The 19,878-nt window shown below is 38.7% G+C and overlaps 1 protein-coding gene across 1 annotated transcript in view; it reads left to right on the top strand.

Moving 5' to 3' along the window:
* Window positions 1-19,878, top strand: part of Nkain3 (sodium/potassium transporting ATPase interacting 3) — a 377,140-nt gene that overhangs the window by 319,726 nt on the left and 37,536 nt on the right. Inside the window, exon 5 of the mRNA XM_052175775.1 lies at window positions 6,860-6,930. Coding sequence (XP_052031735.1) covers window positions 6,860-6,930 — 71 coding nt within the window. The remainder of the gene's footprint in view (window positions 1-6,859; window positions 6,931-19,878) is intronic.

Raw genomic sequence — 19,878 nt, 5'->3', positions numbered from 1 at the left:
ACTTAAAATATGAAGAAAAGAGAAATCTCACCCCTCCAATGTCCACACTACTGGAAAAAAATTATAAAGAGCAGGGAAAACATCAATGCCAATCAAAACTTCAAGGAAAGATGAATGACACCATCTTGTGGACATTCTGGCAGGTTCTACACTCCCTCCCCCTCCCAGGGGCAGCATGCAGAGAGCCTAAACAGAGCCCATAGGTGACTTGCGACCACAAATTCTTCTTCAAATGAGGTTTTTCTTTCATGAGCAGAGTTTACAAGGGGAAGTGTAAGTTTCTAAAATATAGCCATTCCTAGAAGATAGAAAATCTAGGCATCAAACGGTGGTGACTGACTGATAATTTTCTACCCTACAAGTCAGCTAACCTTTCCAGCTGTGAGTAAATAGCTCTCAAGTGCAGTGCAGGCTCTATGAGGACACCACAGTCTCCATAGGAACTCTTGCTCCTACCTATGCATTGCTGGCATTTTTACAAATTCTCACATAACTCTAAAGTAAACAAACTTTCTGAAATACAGGATTCAATAGTCAGAGAAAATGTGTTATCAAGAGAAGTACATTGATAGCCAGTGTAGCAGTACTGAGAGGCAGGGCTTTGAGGCTGGGTCTTAAGAGGGGTAAATGTCTTAGTCAAGAAAGAAGATGCTAGAGAAGAAGCCCATGTCTCCTGTCTTCTGCCACCTATAACATCTTCTCTTCCACGTGTTCTGATGGCCTCTTCTCTTACACAGGAGTTATGAGGCGATACAAAAGCCCTTAGCAGGAGTCTCCAGAACTGCCAACCAAATAAAATTCCTTGTCATTGATCATCTAGTCTTAGGTATGCTGTGATAGCAGTAGCCACTGTGTCTCCATACCCTATTTTGGAGGCTCTGTATTCACCTGAAGCAACACCCTCCTGAAAGCCATTTCTCTCTTACCGTCTCCCATCTCATTCTTCAGTGTAAGGAAAATGGAGGAGGCAGGGATCCCAGTGAGAGAGTGGTGATACTTTCTGTTTCTCTGCAGCAAACTGCCCTGACATCAGACAAAACACATCAAAGCACACATCAGAACCACCAGAGATGGAGAGGCTGAGATGGAAATAAAGAATGCCCACCCGGCATGGTGGCTTCAAATGGCAGACGGCCATAATGTTGTACACTGGGCTCAGGACAAAGGCAGCTTCTGGTGCCCTGTCCCCTACTATTTCAGCTTGAGCTCATGTGCTGTGCCCTATTTTATTGGCTCTAAATACCAGTGCTTACCTGTTGGCTCTAAATACCTGTGTTTAGTTTGCCATGCTTGCTGGGAAACTTCCAGAGTCATAACAAAAGCAAGGGAACAGCCATGAGGATGTCATCTTCTTAACTTCAGCCATGTAGGGGGTCACAAAGTTTGCTTAGGCAAGCAGCAGAGTCTTCTCAGTCACTGCCTTGGAATTCCTCAATGTCTTAGGGTACTGTCATGTTCCTTGTATGGCAGACACCCCATGGTGCTCACAGACACTCATGGTACAGTGATTGCCAAGTCTAGTCTTGCTGTAGCATAGCAGGCCATGCCTTCTGAAAACTCAGATTTGTTGGATAGAAGACAGTGGCAAATTGCTAACAACTCAGAGTATTGTGTCCCCTACTAATGTGGAAATAGCTGTATTGTCACCAGCCTCCAGAATAATGGGCCGCTCCTCAAAGTCCCTCTTCTTTATTGAGTACTACACATTCTCTTTAAATAAACTTAATGGATATCAAGTTTCTCTCTAGGTTTCTTCTGTAGAAATAATCTTGTAGAATAAGCAAATTGCAATGTAGTTGAGGAATAATGAATAACCAGAAGGTAAGGTCAGAATAAATATCTTGGAGCTGAGCTATAGCATAGTGACAGAACACTTTCCTAGCTTGGAAGAGGTTCTGGAGTTCCATCTTTGGCATCACAAAACAAAAGGAATAATGATAATGAATCTAGTAACTGATCCTCCTCTTCCTGAATTTTGTCTTTTCTCTGAGCTAATCACAGTGTGGCAGCAATTCTGTGACAAGGCAACAAGCAGTGTGGCTCAGTCTGAAATGAACTGTTTTTATTCTGATCAATTACTGGTAAATATACTTAAGACTGGGACCCAAAGGACAGCTTGAATACTTTATAGAAACATCAGGCTTCAGCACTAGAATATATCACAGTTCAAGGCTAACTTACCTGTAAATTGAGGTACAAGATTTCTTGTCTGACACCACCATTAAGAACTAGAGTTTCTGTTCTCTAACCTTAAACCTAGTCAGGCTGATTGACTGACATTTAATGGACATGTGTAACTATTCAGGTTGTGTCATAGATCACATATATTCTGCTAGACCCTTTATCACTGCCTGCTAACCCTTGGAATCCAGCTACCATGCTACAAAGAAGTCCAGGACATACTGCTATTAGAGGCAATGAGCTTCTCAGCCTGAGCTCAGCTAAGTAAAACAACAAGTGGTATCTACTTCCCGTCCAAGTGAATAAGCCACCTCAAAAGTTGGTCCTCTGCTACCTCAAAGGTTGGGCTTCTTCCTCCCTGCAAAGAGCCACGGGCTAAGACAGAGTGGAGCAGAAATTATTCTTCCTTGCTATACTGGGCTCCAACTGTCAATCATGAGCAAATGTTTTTAAATCAACCCTATAGGGTGACTGATCACTTGTTAATAGATAACTCTAGAAGCTAGAGGCATAAGAGCATAGTACCCTAAGAAATTAAATGATATTCCTTAATTCCAAAAGTAGCAAATTGAAAAGTTGGAATATAAAACAAGGCCTGGTGATATATAAAACCAAATCATGAGGATAGATGTGAGAGTTTCCCCTGTATTTGTAACTTGAATTTCTTAAAATCAAATGAAAATTGAATAAAATACACTAAAATATTCACAATCTGTTTACCTCTGATAATAGAAACAGAAAAATCTGTTCCTTTATATTAAATTTTTTTCTGGACATTGTAAGTACATTATAATGTAAGTACATTATAATTTATAAATATATCCTCAGAGATAACAAAGAGAACTTAACTTCTTAAATATGCCTAGTTAAATCCAAGTAGGTCTTTTACTAGAACTCAGAGATACTGCTGCAGAGACCAAGATGGTTAGGGGGCTCTCTAGCTTCCTTAAGAAAGCTCAAGAAAAAGAGGTGGAGCTGATGGTTCCTGTCACTGTTGAGACTCTCACTACAATCAAGCCCTCACTCAGCCCCTACACTAAACATGTATGATCAACATACCATGCCATGATTAACCAGGCAACATCCTACAACTACCCAGTGCCTGCTCAATGGGAATATGCCCAACGTTCCCTAAGGCCCAAGTTTTAGTCAACGGCTAAAGAACCTCTGAATACTCTCACAGATGAAAAGCGCTCTGTTCTCTATGACCTATGATAAAAATGAGAGGAGGAAACTCAGGCGTGAAAAGTGAACTAAGATGCTTATGGCCATATTTTATAAACTAAGAAATATGATTAATGTGATGTCTTGATAATAAAAGAGAAGCTTGTTCCTATTAGCCCAGTGATTTTTATGTATAGCTTTAGATTCAGAGGAATTTTGAAAATACAAAGAGGTTCAGATACAGTGACAAACAAACTCCTTCCCCTGGAGGAGGATTCATATATCAGCAGCAGCAGAAGTTTCCCCTTGAAGAATGAGAAGGATCAAGGCCTGTATGGCCTCTGGGAAGCATAGGGAAATTGTCATATCCGAAGGGGACTTGTCCTATAACCCTAAAGAATGAGCTTTCCATTTTCAGATGGCATGGAGTGCACTATTGCTCCCATGAAGCTACTACTTTTCCTACCAGATATTTTGTACATATTCTGTGCTAAACACACAGGGTAATGCCCAGCATCTGCCTTATATTCTTCAGTTCCATGTGAGTGAGATTTGCAATGGTTGAGCAAGGATGACTGACTCAGTAACGTGAATGGAAGCTTCACTCATGACCTAAAGTGTCCTTGAGATGAGTATGGAAGTCACGATTGGTCATAAAAATCAAACCTGAACGTTCACGATGGCATATGGCTCTGTAGAGAAGTGCTGTCATTCATTCAGTTGGGTGAGAACCTTGTCGGGGATTTGGAGGGCTACAGTGAGTAACCGCAAAGATATTCAATTACAAGCAACATTAGCTCTTCCAGGAAGATGCTTAGCTGCGCAATTGAAAATTGGCACCAGAAGTGAATTTGAAGGACTGAAAACAAGAGGCCTTTCCTGGTCCTGCGCTCTCCACGTGAGACCTGATAGCAAGGCCTCGGTTTCAAGAATGGGGGAGACAGCAGGACTCCATTTTTCTGGATAGTGGATGCCAACTCCCAATTGTGCTAATTGATTTCTAAAATGCACAGCGTACTTGTGGGATGTAATAACTAGAGTGTACAGAATTCACTCACACTCTGAAAGTTCCTGCCAAGCTGTGGCTGGATGCTGCCTTCTACCGCTGCCTGCATCTCGGCCACACTCACTCTTATACTACAGGTATATTTGGAGTTTGCTGTCGTGACTACAGATTTCAACTTCCAAATTCACTTCAGCTATCAATTTCAATTTTACTACCACTAAGTCAGTGAGATGGATTAGCAGGTAAAGCACTCACTGCCAAGAGGAATGAGCAGACTTGGAGTCCCAGCATCCATGTGGTGGAGAGAACCAACTCCTGAAGGTTGTCCTCTAACCTCCACACGTGTGCCATGACACATGCACACACCTACACTCACAAATCCATTAAAAATCTAACGTTGAGGCTGGAGAGCAGCTCAGAAATTGAGAGCATGCATTGCCCTTGCAGAGCGCCTTAGTTTAGTTCACAGTACCCACACGGCATCTCCCAAACATCTGTAACTCCAATTCCTGGAGATTAGACACCTCTGCTGACCTCTGTGGCTCCCATAGGCACGCAATGCACATACAGAGATACACTCATACAGGCACATGCACGTACAAATAAAACTAATACAAAACTATAAATAATGTCATTTTAATTTTTAATTTAAACTTACTAATTCTACAAAAAAACTGCAGAGAAAGCTGTAAATAGATTCATAAAATAATGTAATCAATATTGAATACACAAAAAAATACCTTTTATGTGGTATGTTAAGAACAGAGATAATTAAGGAACAGATTAAAAATCATAAATTTCTATGGAAAATAATGATTCTATTAACATTATATTGTAATTCTAAAAATCAATATATAGATCTATTTATTTTATTCTTCTTTGATACATATATATCATCTAATGTTTGAATTTTGAAAATAGTTTTTAAATAAAACTATTTTATTTATTATTTACATATTGTTATAGTTATTTATAAATTTCATTTATTTTTTTATATCCTCTTTACTTTTCAAAAGTATCCTACAAGTTATCCAGATATTCAATTTTAATCAATACAATGATCTTCCTTCTACAATTCTTTCCAGAGATCCAAAGAGTTGAGGACAAATAGTTTATTAAATTTCTTATAAAGCTTAGTCTAAACTGTCACTTAAAAGTCTTGCTTACACTCAGAGAAGAAATGTTTTCGGGGTCTCAGGCAAGCTGCCTCTCCTCCCTTCCCTCCTGAAGGTGGTGTCCTGTTAACCTGGGCACATGACAGAAAAATGGTGGCCTGCTTCCTTTACCCACGGGGGGGTCTTCTTAGAGATACTCCTTGCCATTGAGTTGCTAGGCACTCACAGGCTCATGTTTATTTGCTGAGCTGGTTAAAATGTGATTGTCCTGGTTTGCTTCAGCTACCCCAAGGAAGTGAAAGGATAAATTGAGTCACCAGTTGCCAGGGCTGGTACAGCTACTCAAGAATTCAGCAGAACTTCTAGGCTCATTCCTCTATCCTTCAACCATAGTTCCTGAAATGCCTATCTTGAGCTGAAGTGTGATAGTTTGCATACTGGGTATCTTACTGTGTGTGTGTACGCCTCATACTCATGTCCGTGAGAGTCTAGTGCCCCTGTGCGCCTATATACCCATTAATAAATTACTGTTACACAACCAAATTGTTGTTCAGTGCTTTTCAACCTTCCCAATGCCGCGATGCTTTAATGCAGTTCCTCATGGTGTGGTGACCCCACAAACATAAAATTATTTCAATTGCTACTTTATAACAGTAATTTTGCTACTGTTTTGAATCATAGTGTAAATATGTGTGTTTTCTGATGGTCTTAGGTGACCCTTATGAAAGGGTCATTTGGCCCTCTAAAGGGGCTGTAACCCACAGGTTGAGAACTGATGATTTAGAGTAATACCTTCAGTGAAAAATAGAATACAAGAAGCAAATTAAAGATTTGAGAGAAAAGTAGAGTAAGGCAGGAGGAAATTATAATATGGTTATAAAAATCACCATGCCGCCAGAGACTGCAGGCTGACCCCCATTATGTTCAGACCATAGAAACTTCACCAAAGTTGCAAGATAAATGCTTGTTTCTTAGGAATAGCTTGGAGTCAGAGGCACAGAGACTGATTGTCTTCCCAAAAGTTTTTTAATGATACAGTGAATATTCTTAAGAAGGTAAAACATGCATTTTGGCAACCAAAAGAAAAGAATGTATTGTGAGATATAAGGAGGCACTTCATTTCAAACCTTACACTAGTTCAGATGACCATATTTTTTATACGAAAATCAATAGCAACTGTGTTTTTTCAGACCCTAAAAGCTTACTTATTTGTGTGCTTTTTAAAATTCTCATAGAATACTTTTAGGAGCCCTTCATACTCAATATTCACTTCTTCCCCTTTATAGGAAGCTGATATTTTTCTTAGTCTTGTGAATATGTAGTCTACTTGAAAATTCAGTGTTACATGTGTTTTCATTTACACACTGATCCAACTTGGACTGCTATATTTCAGTTGACTTCATAGGTGGACTAGACGCGTACTCCCACTACCAGGATCATGTTGAGTTAAAGCCTGTTAAACCTGTAAGTAGAGGTATGACAGTGTGCAAAATATTAATCCGTCTAACCTGGCCTAAACTAACCAACCATGGGGGACTTTGGACCTTCAACTCACCACTGCTTTAATCTTCACTCATATTAAAACAACCCTTCATATATAACCCAGTGTCATCCTTACTCATTGCAGAAAGGATACGGTGTAGATGATGTGGTATGTACTTCTAAAGTGATATTCTTGTCTAATTTTTCTCATCAGCAGTTACCTGTATTTGGAAAAAATATGATCATTTATTCTACAGACATTGAAGAACTGAATGAGTCTCTGGGCACAACAGCAGAGTAAAAGGGGGGGGGGTGAGGATTAGAGTCCAGGCTTACAGAATCCCGATGCCATGCAAACATGTCTGAAACTTCCACCATCTGTCATATGGCTTCAAGGGAGAAGGATGGATCATTATGGGGATGAAGTAATCTTCAGGAAGCACAGCTTATATGAACAGTTACTTCTAGTTTTTATTTACACTCACTTTGTTTATAATAAAAGAAATAAGTTTATTATACTCCTTGAGGACACAGGAAAAATCAGCAATGTAGTGACCCCATAGAACAGTTTCTGATTCAGGACAGAATCTTGGTCACTAGATTGATAATCTTAGCCTATGAGGAAAGAGACTTGGTGACTCCACTCTTAGGAAACTCAAAGTAGAAACACACGTGTATATAAAACAACATCTGTCATATGATAACTATGTTGCCTACAACTCTTATTTAATTATTGTGAAATGTATATTTATAGTATTTTTATTTTATGAGTAAGGGAACTGAAGATCAATAGAAAATTAGGGAACTTTCTAATAAGTTGAAGAGCTGGCCTCATCCTTGGGTAATGAGAGGTTGGTTATCTAACCTGAGTGACTAGACGTGTTCCTAAGGACTTCCTTCATGTTCGCCCCAACCTTGCATAATTCTGTGATAACAGAGACGATCCTGTGAAGCCATTACTGGTGCATAACCACACAGCAAAGGCTTTACTGCCACCTTATTGGCACTTTGGCCGCAGCTCACATCTTCACTGTTCCCCTAGCACCTCTGAGGACTGAGGTCCTGAAGAAGCTGCAGAGAATTAGTTAGAGCAAGCATAACTCACACACCAAGTCATCACTTTCCCATCACATGATACAGATTTAAGTAAGGTTGAGTTCTTAATGTAAATCCAAATGGAAAACATCTGCCCTATATAACACCCCAAGCCCAGTCATCACCTCATTACATATGCTTTTGAATGATACAAATGAGGTGCTCCAAACGTTGGTAATTATGGGTTGGGGAACTTGGTCAGGATTATGGAAATTAGCAGGATGTTATGTGCACTGGAAACAAAAGAGAACAAAACAAAGCCCAGTGATGATTCAGAAAGCCTTCATATATTTGATATAAGATAAGAGGATGATTAATGGATTCTTTAATCTTACCATGAAAAAAATAACTCTACAGAGAAACAGCAGTGGGAAAAATGCCGCTGCATAAGAGAGCATATTAGTGAGGTTATTAGGAACTCTAATTGATTAATGCTGATAATAGAAGTCTCCTTACTTTGGGGACATTAAAAATAGATTATTAAATACCTGTGCATCTCTCAAGGTGCATGTGGCATGTCCCAGGGCAAGTGACTTCCTTTTATGTTCTCTGAAGTCCCTTCCTCTCTGGGTATCGAGAGCACATAAAACATCCTCTTAAGATCACTACCAGGCTTTGATCAAGTCCTCTGTCTCCTCAAAGGGTTTTCTCACTCTCTTGGTTCACTTTTGGACCTGCCCTACTTCAGTGGAGCATTAGCATAAACTACCAGCTACAAAAAGCTACAGAACAAGGCTCTGCTTTGACACATTATACTTATTATCACGTCATATGAATATGGAGAGCCTTTCAGCCATGAAAGGGATGGGAATCTGAAAAATCAAACTGAGCTTGAATTGAAATCATTGTGCATAGAGCAATGTCGGAAATCAGTATCTCTTCCTCCCCAGTATGCAAATGTTTCAGCATTGATCTATTGAACATCTGTCACATGCTTGATTTCTTTTGCTAAGTCCTATTATATTAGATTGCAACATACCCAGCACAGTGGTAGAATAGTATGTATATGTGCACACACACACACACACACACATCATCATCATCATCATCATCATCATCATCATCATCTTAGTGAAAAAGCCAGTTTCCTGGACTGAATTGGTCAAGAAGAGAGTGAATGCTCAGCTGATTTTAAACTTTCATTAAGGCTCTTTCATTTACATGGAGTATAAAGCCAGATTTCCTGAGGAAGCCTCTTTATTGAGAGATTCAAAAGAATTTTCAGCATATTCTCAGACACCTGTACATGAACAGGTGCCTTTCTGTTGAAGAAGAATTGATTAAAGCTAATAAACATTCATAGGCAGCACTATACAAGTAACTGTACAGGAAGATTTCCTATGTCTGTGTCAGCATCAACTTGTGTGAATATATCAGCTGGGAGCAGTTGTGATGAGCATGATGCAGCTCAACATATAAGGCTGGCTTTTTCATCTTTCTTTTTTACAATTATGATATCAAGCCCCACTGATTAATTACATCAGTTTAATTCAATTTGTAGTCATTACTTGATTAACTGCAGTGATGTGAACTCACTGCCCTGGAAACTGTGGATAAAAAGGCAAAAAGCCATTGAGCATTGGCCTCTAAAGCTGATCACTGGGGAGGGGAGACCTGTGTAGAAGACAATAAACATAAAGCAATATCCCCACTATAATGTTTTGTCAGAAGGGAAATGGCTATGCTTCCCTTAGTAGAGAAAGGTTTCACTGGGAAATGACACTGATAGGTCATGGTCATTATCAAAATAAGATGGAGTCCAAGGTTGGTGGTGAAAAATACAGAAACAGGAAGGAAGTTCTGAGAATTCAACTCTAGCCTTGGCTAGAGTGAGAATGTCTCATGAATAAATAAATAAATAAATTCTAAAAAGATAGGTGAGTGAGGAAGACATTCAATATCGACCTCTGATGTCCTGAAACAAATGTATAATGTGCACAACTACGTGCGCGCACGCGCGCGCGCGCGCGCACACACACACACACACATACAAAGACACACACATGAATTCACAACATATCTTCCATACATAGATATGAAACACTTTCATTGGTTGTCTTCTGAGTGGGGCTTACAAATGTAGGAGGAAGGCTGGAGTTAGCTTAGGCTGGAATCCATCATCTTGCCATGACTGACAATTTGCAGTTACCATGGCCTCACACTAACTCCCAGAAGGGTCTCTATCAGCACTTCTCTGAGCATTACTCACAAAGGATTCTATCTCTGCTAAAGGCATAGAGCAAGAGTCACTCTAGCCAACAAGGACCAAGCCAAGGGTTCAAGAGCCCAGCTGGGCTTTGAAGAAGCATTTACACATTGAGCCATTAAGGACAGCAAGAGGAAAGGGCTAGCCAAAGTAAATTTACCTTTGAGAAGGAAACTAGTAGGGCATAAAACCATATATGACAGTGAGATGCAATTTCAGAGAACAACATGATGAGTGACTAAATTAAAGTCTGTCAAAATTGTGACGTGTATTTCCATTAAAAAGGCAGCATCTGGAGAGCAGAAAAATTAACTTCCATGTAGCAGTTATTCTTCACATAAAAGTAATTAGACCAAGGCAGTTTGTCAAAGAAAGATAGCAGCTGAGTTCCAGACCTGTGATGTACAGCACAAGTGGAGCTAGATCAGAATCTGTTAGAAGTCATCCAAGAGGAAGACGCCCCATGGCTACAGCTTAGAAAGGTTTGATGAGACATTTACTCAGAACTTGCCTGTCACTTTTTAAAAATCAAGAGAACTTGTCCTTTCTGTAGTATCTTGACTTGTCTGATTGCCTTTGCTGGAGACTAATTTTTCTTCACAAAAAAATGCTATATGTTACGTGACCACTGCTGATTGTGTGGCCCCTATTGCCTCTAAGTGCTAAAAGGCAGAGGCAGCTAATCCCCATTCCAAGACACTACTCTAGCATTCTCTTAGCAGGTATTTTCATTGCCTGTTTTTTTCTCTCCAATAGTACAGACAAATGCCAAGAAGAATATGTCTATTTGCTCTTTCCTGAGACCATTACTTTTCCATCAGTAATAATACCATCGTGAACTGTTTCCATACAAGATCATTTTGAATTTAGTGTCTTGATTGAGCTCTAGCTTGTAAGACAGATCAGGTGTACAATAATGGTGCCTGGCGTGGGGGAGATGGGTAAGAAGGTGGAATAATGGATTTTCACATTCTTATTTAAAAAAAAAAATGCTGTCACCACTTCAGCCAGGAAAACAGGTAGGCTGATGCCAGAACTTCACTTCTCATTTTGCTCCATCAAATCAAATCCCTAGCTCTGTAGCAGAATACATTCTACAGATGCCCTTGTACCTTATCTCTAGCAGAACCCACAGATCTTTCCCTCCTAACGTCTGCCCCTCAAATCATTGCTTTGCCTCACACCTCAACTCCACCAGGAACTCCCTGGGAACCCACAGGCTACTCTGGGCAGAGAAGTAGCTAAGTTAATTACAAAGCTTTTCCTCTTCCTCTGCTCTTCCAAGAGCAATCCCCCAGTCTCATCTCACCTCTGCAACAGAACAGCTGCTGCAGCCTTCCTTCCCCTTTTGCATCCATCTCCAGTGGATCACATAGATCTTCCCCTCCAAAATTCCCACTCACTCCAACAGACCCTCCTTGAGGACATACAGACCACTCTGACTAGGGAAGCAAGTAGGCTAACTGAAGATCTTCACATCTCTCTATATTCCTTGAAATCCAATCCCCCAGTCTCATCCCCAGCTCTTTAGGAAAACTGCTGCTGTTTTCCTAATGAAAACCTCTCCATACTCTTTGTCCTCATTCCAAGATCATTGTGGAATAGCCTGCATTTCTCTCTCTTGTGAAGCTCCCTCAATGCCTACCATTCCCCATTCCTAAGTCTCAGGTTCCAATACCTAGAAATACCTTTTACCTGGAACTCCCACTGCCCACACTTATCAGGACCTAAGAAGATTTTCCTACAGGCAACACACAGCCATGAAACCTTCCTAAGAGCCAGAGAGGAAACAAAAACCAAGGGACAAAACCTTCACCCAACGAAAAAAATCAGATATAATCACGTGGAATTACAAGCTTCCCAATCCCAGATGCCTAGATAATAGTGTCAAAACATAATCAATATCAGCCAGAACAATATTTCTCCAATAAGGTTGAGCAACCCTAACACAGCAGGCTCTGATCATTCCAGCTTGGCTGAAATACAAGAAAAGGACCTTAAAATAGGCTTTATGAATATGATAGAGGTCCTTAAAAAGGAAATAAATAAAATTTGAAATAAGCCTATGAAAACACAAACAATGGAAGGAACCAAACAAAACCAATCAGGACCTGAAAGTGGAAATAGTTTTTAAAAGACTGAGGAAAATATGAAAATTAAAAATTTAGGAATTCAAACAGAAACTGCCGGAACAAGTTTCATCAATAAATCCAAGAGATGGAAGAGGGAATCTAAGGCATTAAAGATGTGACAGAAAATTTGGATATGTTGATCAAAGAAGAGGGTATGCCTAAAATACTCAGGGCAGATAAAGCACCCAGGGAAAGAAAGGACTGAATCTAAGAATGATAAAAGTAGAGGAAGGAAAACAATCACAGGAAAGTGGCATGGAAAATATTCTCAACAAAATCTTAAAGAAAATTTCATTAACCTAAAGAAGAAGATACCTATCAAGGTACAAGAAGCATACAAAATTCCAAACAGAAGAGACCAGGCAAAAGGTCTTAGTACATTAATCAGCATGTTAAATGTACAGGACAAAGTAAGAATATTAAAGCTTCAAGGAAAAAAGACCAAGTAACATATAAAGGCAGACCTATTAAAATCATGCCTGACTTCTCAATGGACACTCTGAGTACCAGAAGGGCTTGGATAGATGTGCTACAGACTCTAATAGACAACAGATGATATCCCGGACTACTATACCCAGCAGAACTTTTAATCACCACAGAGAGAGAAAATATGATGTCCCATGGTAAAAATAAATAAATAAATAAATTTAAATAAAGCCTATCTATAAAACCAGCCCTATTGAAGATGCTAGATGGTAAACTCTAGCCTTAAGGCACAGATATTAAATAATCCAAAACCAACAAAATCAAAAGAAGGAACAAGAAATACACACAAACACACACACACACACACACACACACACACACACACACAACCAACACCACCATCGACACCAACAAAAAAATTTATAGGAATCAGCAATCTTTGTTCATAGACATCTTTAAACATCAAATATCACAATCCCCTAATAAAAAGACAGAGACTAACAGAATGCTTTTAAAGACAGGTTCCATCCTTTGGCTACATTCAAGGAATATACCTTAATATTGGTTCCTTGCATCAACAAGATTGACAAAATTAGATAAAAGGCAGAGAGAAACTATTCAAATGAACAAAATTAGAAATGAAAAGGAGGATATAGTAACAGACACCAAGGAAATATGGAGAATAACGAGATGCTTTAAAACCCTGTACTTCACCAAGTTGGAATATCTTTTTAAAAAATGGATAATTTTCTGGATATATAACACTTCACAAAGTTCAATTGAGATCATATATGCAATTTAAACATGTCTATAGCCACTAATGAAATAGAAACAGTCATTAAAAGAATCCCAACTTTAAAAAAAAAAAAGTCCAGGGTTAGATGATTTTATAGCAGAATTCTACCAGTATTTTAAAGAAGACTTGATGCCATTTCTCCTCAAATTATTCCATAAAATAGAAACAAAAGGAACATGGTCTACTTTATTTCATGAGGGTAGAATGACTTTGATACCCAAACAACATAAGGACTTAATAAAGTATAAGAATTACACCCAATTCTCTTATGATCATAGAAGCAAAAATATGCAATAAAATGGTAGCAAATCCAATCCAAAAACATATCGAAAAATATCATCCATCATCATAATCAAGAGGTTTCATCAAGAGACACAGGAATGGATTAACATAGGTAAATCAATAAGTGTAACCCACCATATAATAAATTTGAAAGAAAGAAACATGATATTCACTCAATGTATCAACAAAATATATTACCCCTTCTTGATAAAGTCTAGAGAGATCACAGATGCTAGGGACATATCTCAACATATTTATTATGACAGTTTACAGGAAGCCCATAGATATCCTCAACTTAAAAGGTGAGAAATTCAAACCAGTTCCACTAAAATCATGAACAAGGCAAGGCTGCCCACTTTGCCCATAACTAGTCGATATAGTGCCTCAAGTCTTAGCTAAAAAATTATTACAATTGAAGAAGATCATGGGAATACAAATTGGAAAGGAAAAAGTCAAAGTATCACTATTTGCAGATGATATGATGATATACATAAGGGACCCTAAAAATTCCATCAGGGAACTCCTACAGTTGAAAAACTCTTTCAGCTAAATGGCTGGATACAAAATAAACTCATAAAAATCAGTAGCTGTCCTATTTGCAAATGACAAGTGGTCTGGGAAATCAGTCAAAGAAACACCTTCCACAATGGCCTCAAATAATATAAAATATCTTGGAGTATCCCTAACTAAGGAAATTAAAGACTTGCATGATTAAAAACTTTAAGTCATTTAAGCAAGAAATTGAAGATGATATCAGAATGTGGAAAGGTATCCCATGCTAATGGATTAGTAGGATTAACAAAATAAAAATGGCCATCCTTCCAAAAGCAGTCTATACTACAGATTCATTACAGTCTCCATCAAATGTCCAACACAATTCTTCATAGATCTTTAAAGGACAATTTTCAGCTTTATGTGAAAACACACACACACACACACATACACACACATACAAACTAAGTCAAACAATCCTGAATAATATTGAAAGTGCTAGGGGTATAATTTTTCCAGATTTTAAGTTGTACTACAAAGCTATAGTAGTAAAAACAGCATGGTAATAGCAAAAATATTAAGACACATCAATCAATGAAATTGAATTGAAGACCCAGACATAAATACACACACTTATGGAACCTCTATGTTTGATAGAGGTCAGAAATACACAGTGAACATTTTCAACAAATAGTACTTGTCAAACTGAATGTCTGCATATAGAAGAATGCAAGTAGATCCATATTTATCAACCTGCACAATACTCAAGTCCATATAGATCAAAAATCTCAACATAAAACCAAATACACTGAACCTAACAGAAGAGAAAGTAGGGGAGAACCTTGAACTCATTGTCAAAGGAGAAGACTTTCTGAACAGAACACTAATAGTGTAGGCACTAAGATCAACAATTAACAAATGAGACCTCATAAAATTGTAAAGCTTCTACACAGGAAAACTGAAAATCTTCTGCACAGCAAAGAACACTGTCATTCAGACAGAGACAACCTACAGAATGGGAAAAGAATTTTACCAATCCCATATCCAATAGAGGGCTAATATCCAAAATATATAAAGAACTGGAAGAACTGGATATCAAGAAAACAAATAACCCACCTAAAAATGGGGTACAGATCTAAAGAAAGAATTCTAGAGAAAACTTAAATGCCTTAGAGATACTTAAAGAAATGTTCGACACCCTTAGCCACCAGGGAGATATAAATCAAAACTACTCTGACATCCCATCATACACCTATTAGAATGATTAAGATCAACAGAAGAAGTGACAACTCTTTCTGGTGAGGCTATGGAGTAAGAGGAACACTACTCCATTACTCGTGGGAGTGGAAACTTGAACAGCCACTTTGGAAATCAGTGTGGCAGTTTTTCAGCAAGATCGACTCAAAATCCAGCAATACCAGTTATGGGCATATACGCAAACAACACTTCATCCTACCACAAAACACTTGCTCAACCATGTTCGTCGCTTAGAGCAGCATACCAATTTCATAAGCCAGAATCAGAAACCTAGATGTCCCTCAACAGAAGAATGGATAAAGTAAATGAGGTACAATTACACAACAGAGCATTACTCAACTGTTTTTTGTTAAATGGCATTATGTAATTTGTAAGCAAAATGAATGGAACTAGGAAAAAAATTATCCTGAGTGAGGTAACCCAAACACAGAAAGAAAAGTATAGTGTGTATTTGTTTATATGTAGATAGTAGCTGTAAAGTCAGATAAGCAAACTTCCATCAAGAGAACCAGAGAGGCTAGGTCTAGAATAAGGGACTAAAGGGAACAGACAGTTAGAAAAGGGAAATAGAATAGACAGAATGATATTCAAAGACCTTCAATAGTAGGAGTATTAAGATGAGAGAAAGAGAAATTGTGAAAAGGAACGGGTGAGTAGAGATAGCTAAAATTAAGGGGTATATGAGGGGTAGTATGTAAATATAATACAGTAAAAACTTCCTAAAATATATACATATATAAAGGCAGTTTAAATGAAATTGCCAATAATGGGGGAGGGAGAGCTCTAACTGAGTATCACAAACAAAGTGTACATTATGATTTGGGGTACATTTAAATGAGTTGTTCTCCAAAGGGACTCCTCAGAAATTCCAAAGCAACCCAAGCTGTTGAGAAGATTTTGGGTTGTTCTCCACAAACTGACAGCAAGGCCCCATTGCTGAAGACAACACCTATACAACTCATTGAACATGGAGATGTAGAGTTTGTGCTTACACAGAGCCTTTACCCCTACATTCCAGAGTCCTTGAAACAAGAAGATACTGCACATGCTATTAAAGGATAAAGGAATACACCAAGCTAGCCACAAAACCATTGATCAAAATAGAGTAATGCATGCAAGATATGTTACTGCAATGGTGTCACAAGAGCTTGTGGGAGGAACTAACAAATAACTGATTTGACTTAAGCCCCAGTTCACAAGATGGAACCCATAGCTGATACTGCCTAGGTGACCAGCAACCAGAGACTACATAGACCAGAGACCTAGCTAAAACCAAGTCACACTGGTCCACAAAAAGAAAAAAAAAAGTGATAAAATGACTGTTAATGACTTTCTGATATACTCACAGCTTAGTGCCTCATTTTGTAATCATCAGAGAAGCTTTCTGTTGCAGCAGATGGGAACAAAATATGGAGACCCACAGTCAGACATTATGCAGAGAATGAGAGACTTTGCGATACTCAGCCCTAAATGGGACCTCTCCATCAAATCGCACCCTTTAGATCTCTGGAAACACCGTAGAAGAGACGGCAGGAAGAATGTAAGAGCCAGAGGGATGGAGAGAAGCAAGAAAACAAGGCCCTTTACATCAACATGACCAAGGCTCACATGAACTCAGAGACTGAGGCAGCAGCTCCTCTGCACTTTTTTCATGGCTTCCAGTTTACTGTTTTTTTTTTCCCCCGTGGGATTCATGAGTGTGAAAAAGAGGAGTGGATCTTTGATTCGTGTGCTTTCTTAGGCTCTTTTCTTTCTGCTGGTTTGCCTTGTCCAACTTCAATGTGATAGTTTTTGTTTTATCTTATTATGTTTTATTTTAAAATAAGAGAAAGAAAGAAAGAAAGAAAGAAAGAAAGAAAGAAAGAAAGAAAGAAAGAAAGAAAGAAAGAAAGAAAGAAAGAAAGAAAGAAAGAGGAAGGAAGGAGGGAGGGAGGGAGGGAGGGAGGGAGGGAGGGAGGGAGGGAGGGAGGGAAGAGAGGGGAGAAAGGGAGGGAGGGAGGGAAGAGAGGGGAAGAAGGGAGGGAGGGAGGGAAGAGAGGGGAGGGAGGGAGGGAAGAGAGGGGAAGAAGGGAGGAAGGGAGGGAAAGAGAGAGAAGACAGACACAAAGACCGACAGACAGACAGACAGACAGACAGACAGACAGAAAGACAGGAAGGAAGGAAGGAAGGAAGGAAGGAAGGAAGGAAGGAAGGAAGGAAGGAAGGAAGGAAGGAAGGAAGGAAATCTAGCCACTAGGGTAATGGTTAACAAGTAAACTGTCATTTACCCCATGTGGAGAGGGAAAATGAGCTTTCTCCAATGAAGTGACACTGAGTATATCTCAAACCGTATGTAAGAGCATGTCTCCTGTTTATAAGTAGTTGATTAACATATAATATACTCCACAGCTTTTTGTGTGCTTTTATTTGGTCACAGTTTGGTGGGGTTTTGTTGGTTTTGTTTGGTTGGTTGGTTATTGTCTTGGGTTTTTTTTGAGGGGTTGATATTTTATGCTCTTTTCTTGATTGGGAGGGGTGTTGTATTGGGTCTTTGTTTATTTAGGAAAGAACTAAATTTGGGTAGGTAGGAAGTGGAAGGACTGTCAGGGCAGGGGCCTTGGCAAGAATATGACCAAAATATATTTAAATTTAAAAATGTTTTAAATAAAAATATGAGAAATAAGCAAAACATAGTAACTGTCAGCAACAGTGGCTTAAATAAACTAAAGATTAATAAATGATAATTGTCCTTAATGTTGTCTGTGTTTGTCCTTGATTGGTTTTCACAGCTTATCAAACAAGATCTATAAAATATGCTAGTTCTATCCTCTGTGGTTCACAGAATACTCTTAACTGAGATCTGTTCCTAGTGATGGCTGTCTCACTCTCTCCATTGCTAATCATGGAGTCCCACTCATTGAGAGACACCATCAGCCCCTGGAAATGAAAAGCAGTTTTAGAAACGTTAGGCTTTGAGAACTATCTCAAGGGCACTACAACTGCAACACATAAGTGCAGTCTTAGTTGTCCCAAAGGAGAGACAGGAAAGATTTCCTGTATGTATACCACAAGGATAACTTCATCTCAGCTCCTTGCCCTCTTTGGTTTGGGAACTCTTCTTCTCAAAGGCATTAGTGGCTTTCTGATTCATTGTGAGAAGAGGTTACACACTGTTATGACTACTGTAAGAGCATATGTTGACTATCTAGCTATTGCATAAAATTCTGACTTTAGATGGAGATCAGTTTCATCATTATAATAGGCAATGTGCCCCTGTCCTCACTGGAAAAGAAGGATATCACCAACACTACAAATGCATATATATGATGTATATGTATATGTATATATGATGTATATGTATATATATTTGTGTATATATATGTACATATGTGTATATATATATATACACACACATATATATTCCAATGTAGTCAATACAACTAAAGATCAGTCGACTATCCAATTCTCTCTGGGTATACTGCCATCCTTTATCTGACACTGTGATATGAAACCTCATTCTTTGCTCCTAGAACTTTGTAGAAACCAATTCTTACCCAACTGAAAATATTAAATAGGGCCATATCTTACTATACAAATTCATATTTCTGTTCACAATCATTTTCAACTTCTGTAGTTGGCTACAGAGCATTTTAGATCAAGAATAAAGTTTCCACTCATGTCACATAACCATTCATCTTTTAAAAATCAGTGTGTTTGTGTGTGTGTATGTGTGTGTGTGTGTGTATGTGTGTGTGTGTGTGTGTGTGTGTGGTGTTGCATGTGTGCTGTCAGACATGTGGAGGTCAGAAGACAGTTTGCAGAAATCTTCCTTTACTTCCACCACCTGGGTTTGGATTACATTAAAAATGCTATTCCAAATCTATGGGAAAACAATACTAGAAATAACAGAAGCAAGGGTAGATAACACACACACATACACACGCAAACACATACATCAGATGTAACACCAAGAAACTTAGAAAACAAGTAGAAAGAAAAGCTATTGCGAGCCTACCAGTAATACATTAAACTAGCATCATTGTCTTGTTATCTGCTTTTTCTCTGACTTTGGAGTCTAGGTTAATCAAGCCATTGTTAAACTTTCTTCACGAACCTCTTTAAAAGCAAGTAAGAGAGTTATGAGTTTAAGGATCCAATATCAATACCTAGACCAATTGCTCACTTATAACAATTTCTATGCAACCATGTAAGAAATGCATGCATACCACCATCTACCAGATACCACCACCTACCAGGTGCCTGTT

This window comes from Apodemus sylvaticus, chromosome 3, assembly GCF_947179515.1.
Source record: "Apodemus sylvaticus chromosome 3, mApoSyl1.1, whole genome shotgun sequence".
Classification (NCBI taxonomy): Eukaryota; Metazoa; Chordata; class Mammalia; order Rodentia; family Muridae; genus Apodemus; species Apodemus sylvaticus.
Note: the sequence above shows the minus strand (reverse complement) of the source record. Positions and strands in the feature narration are given on the sequence as shown.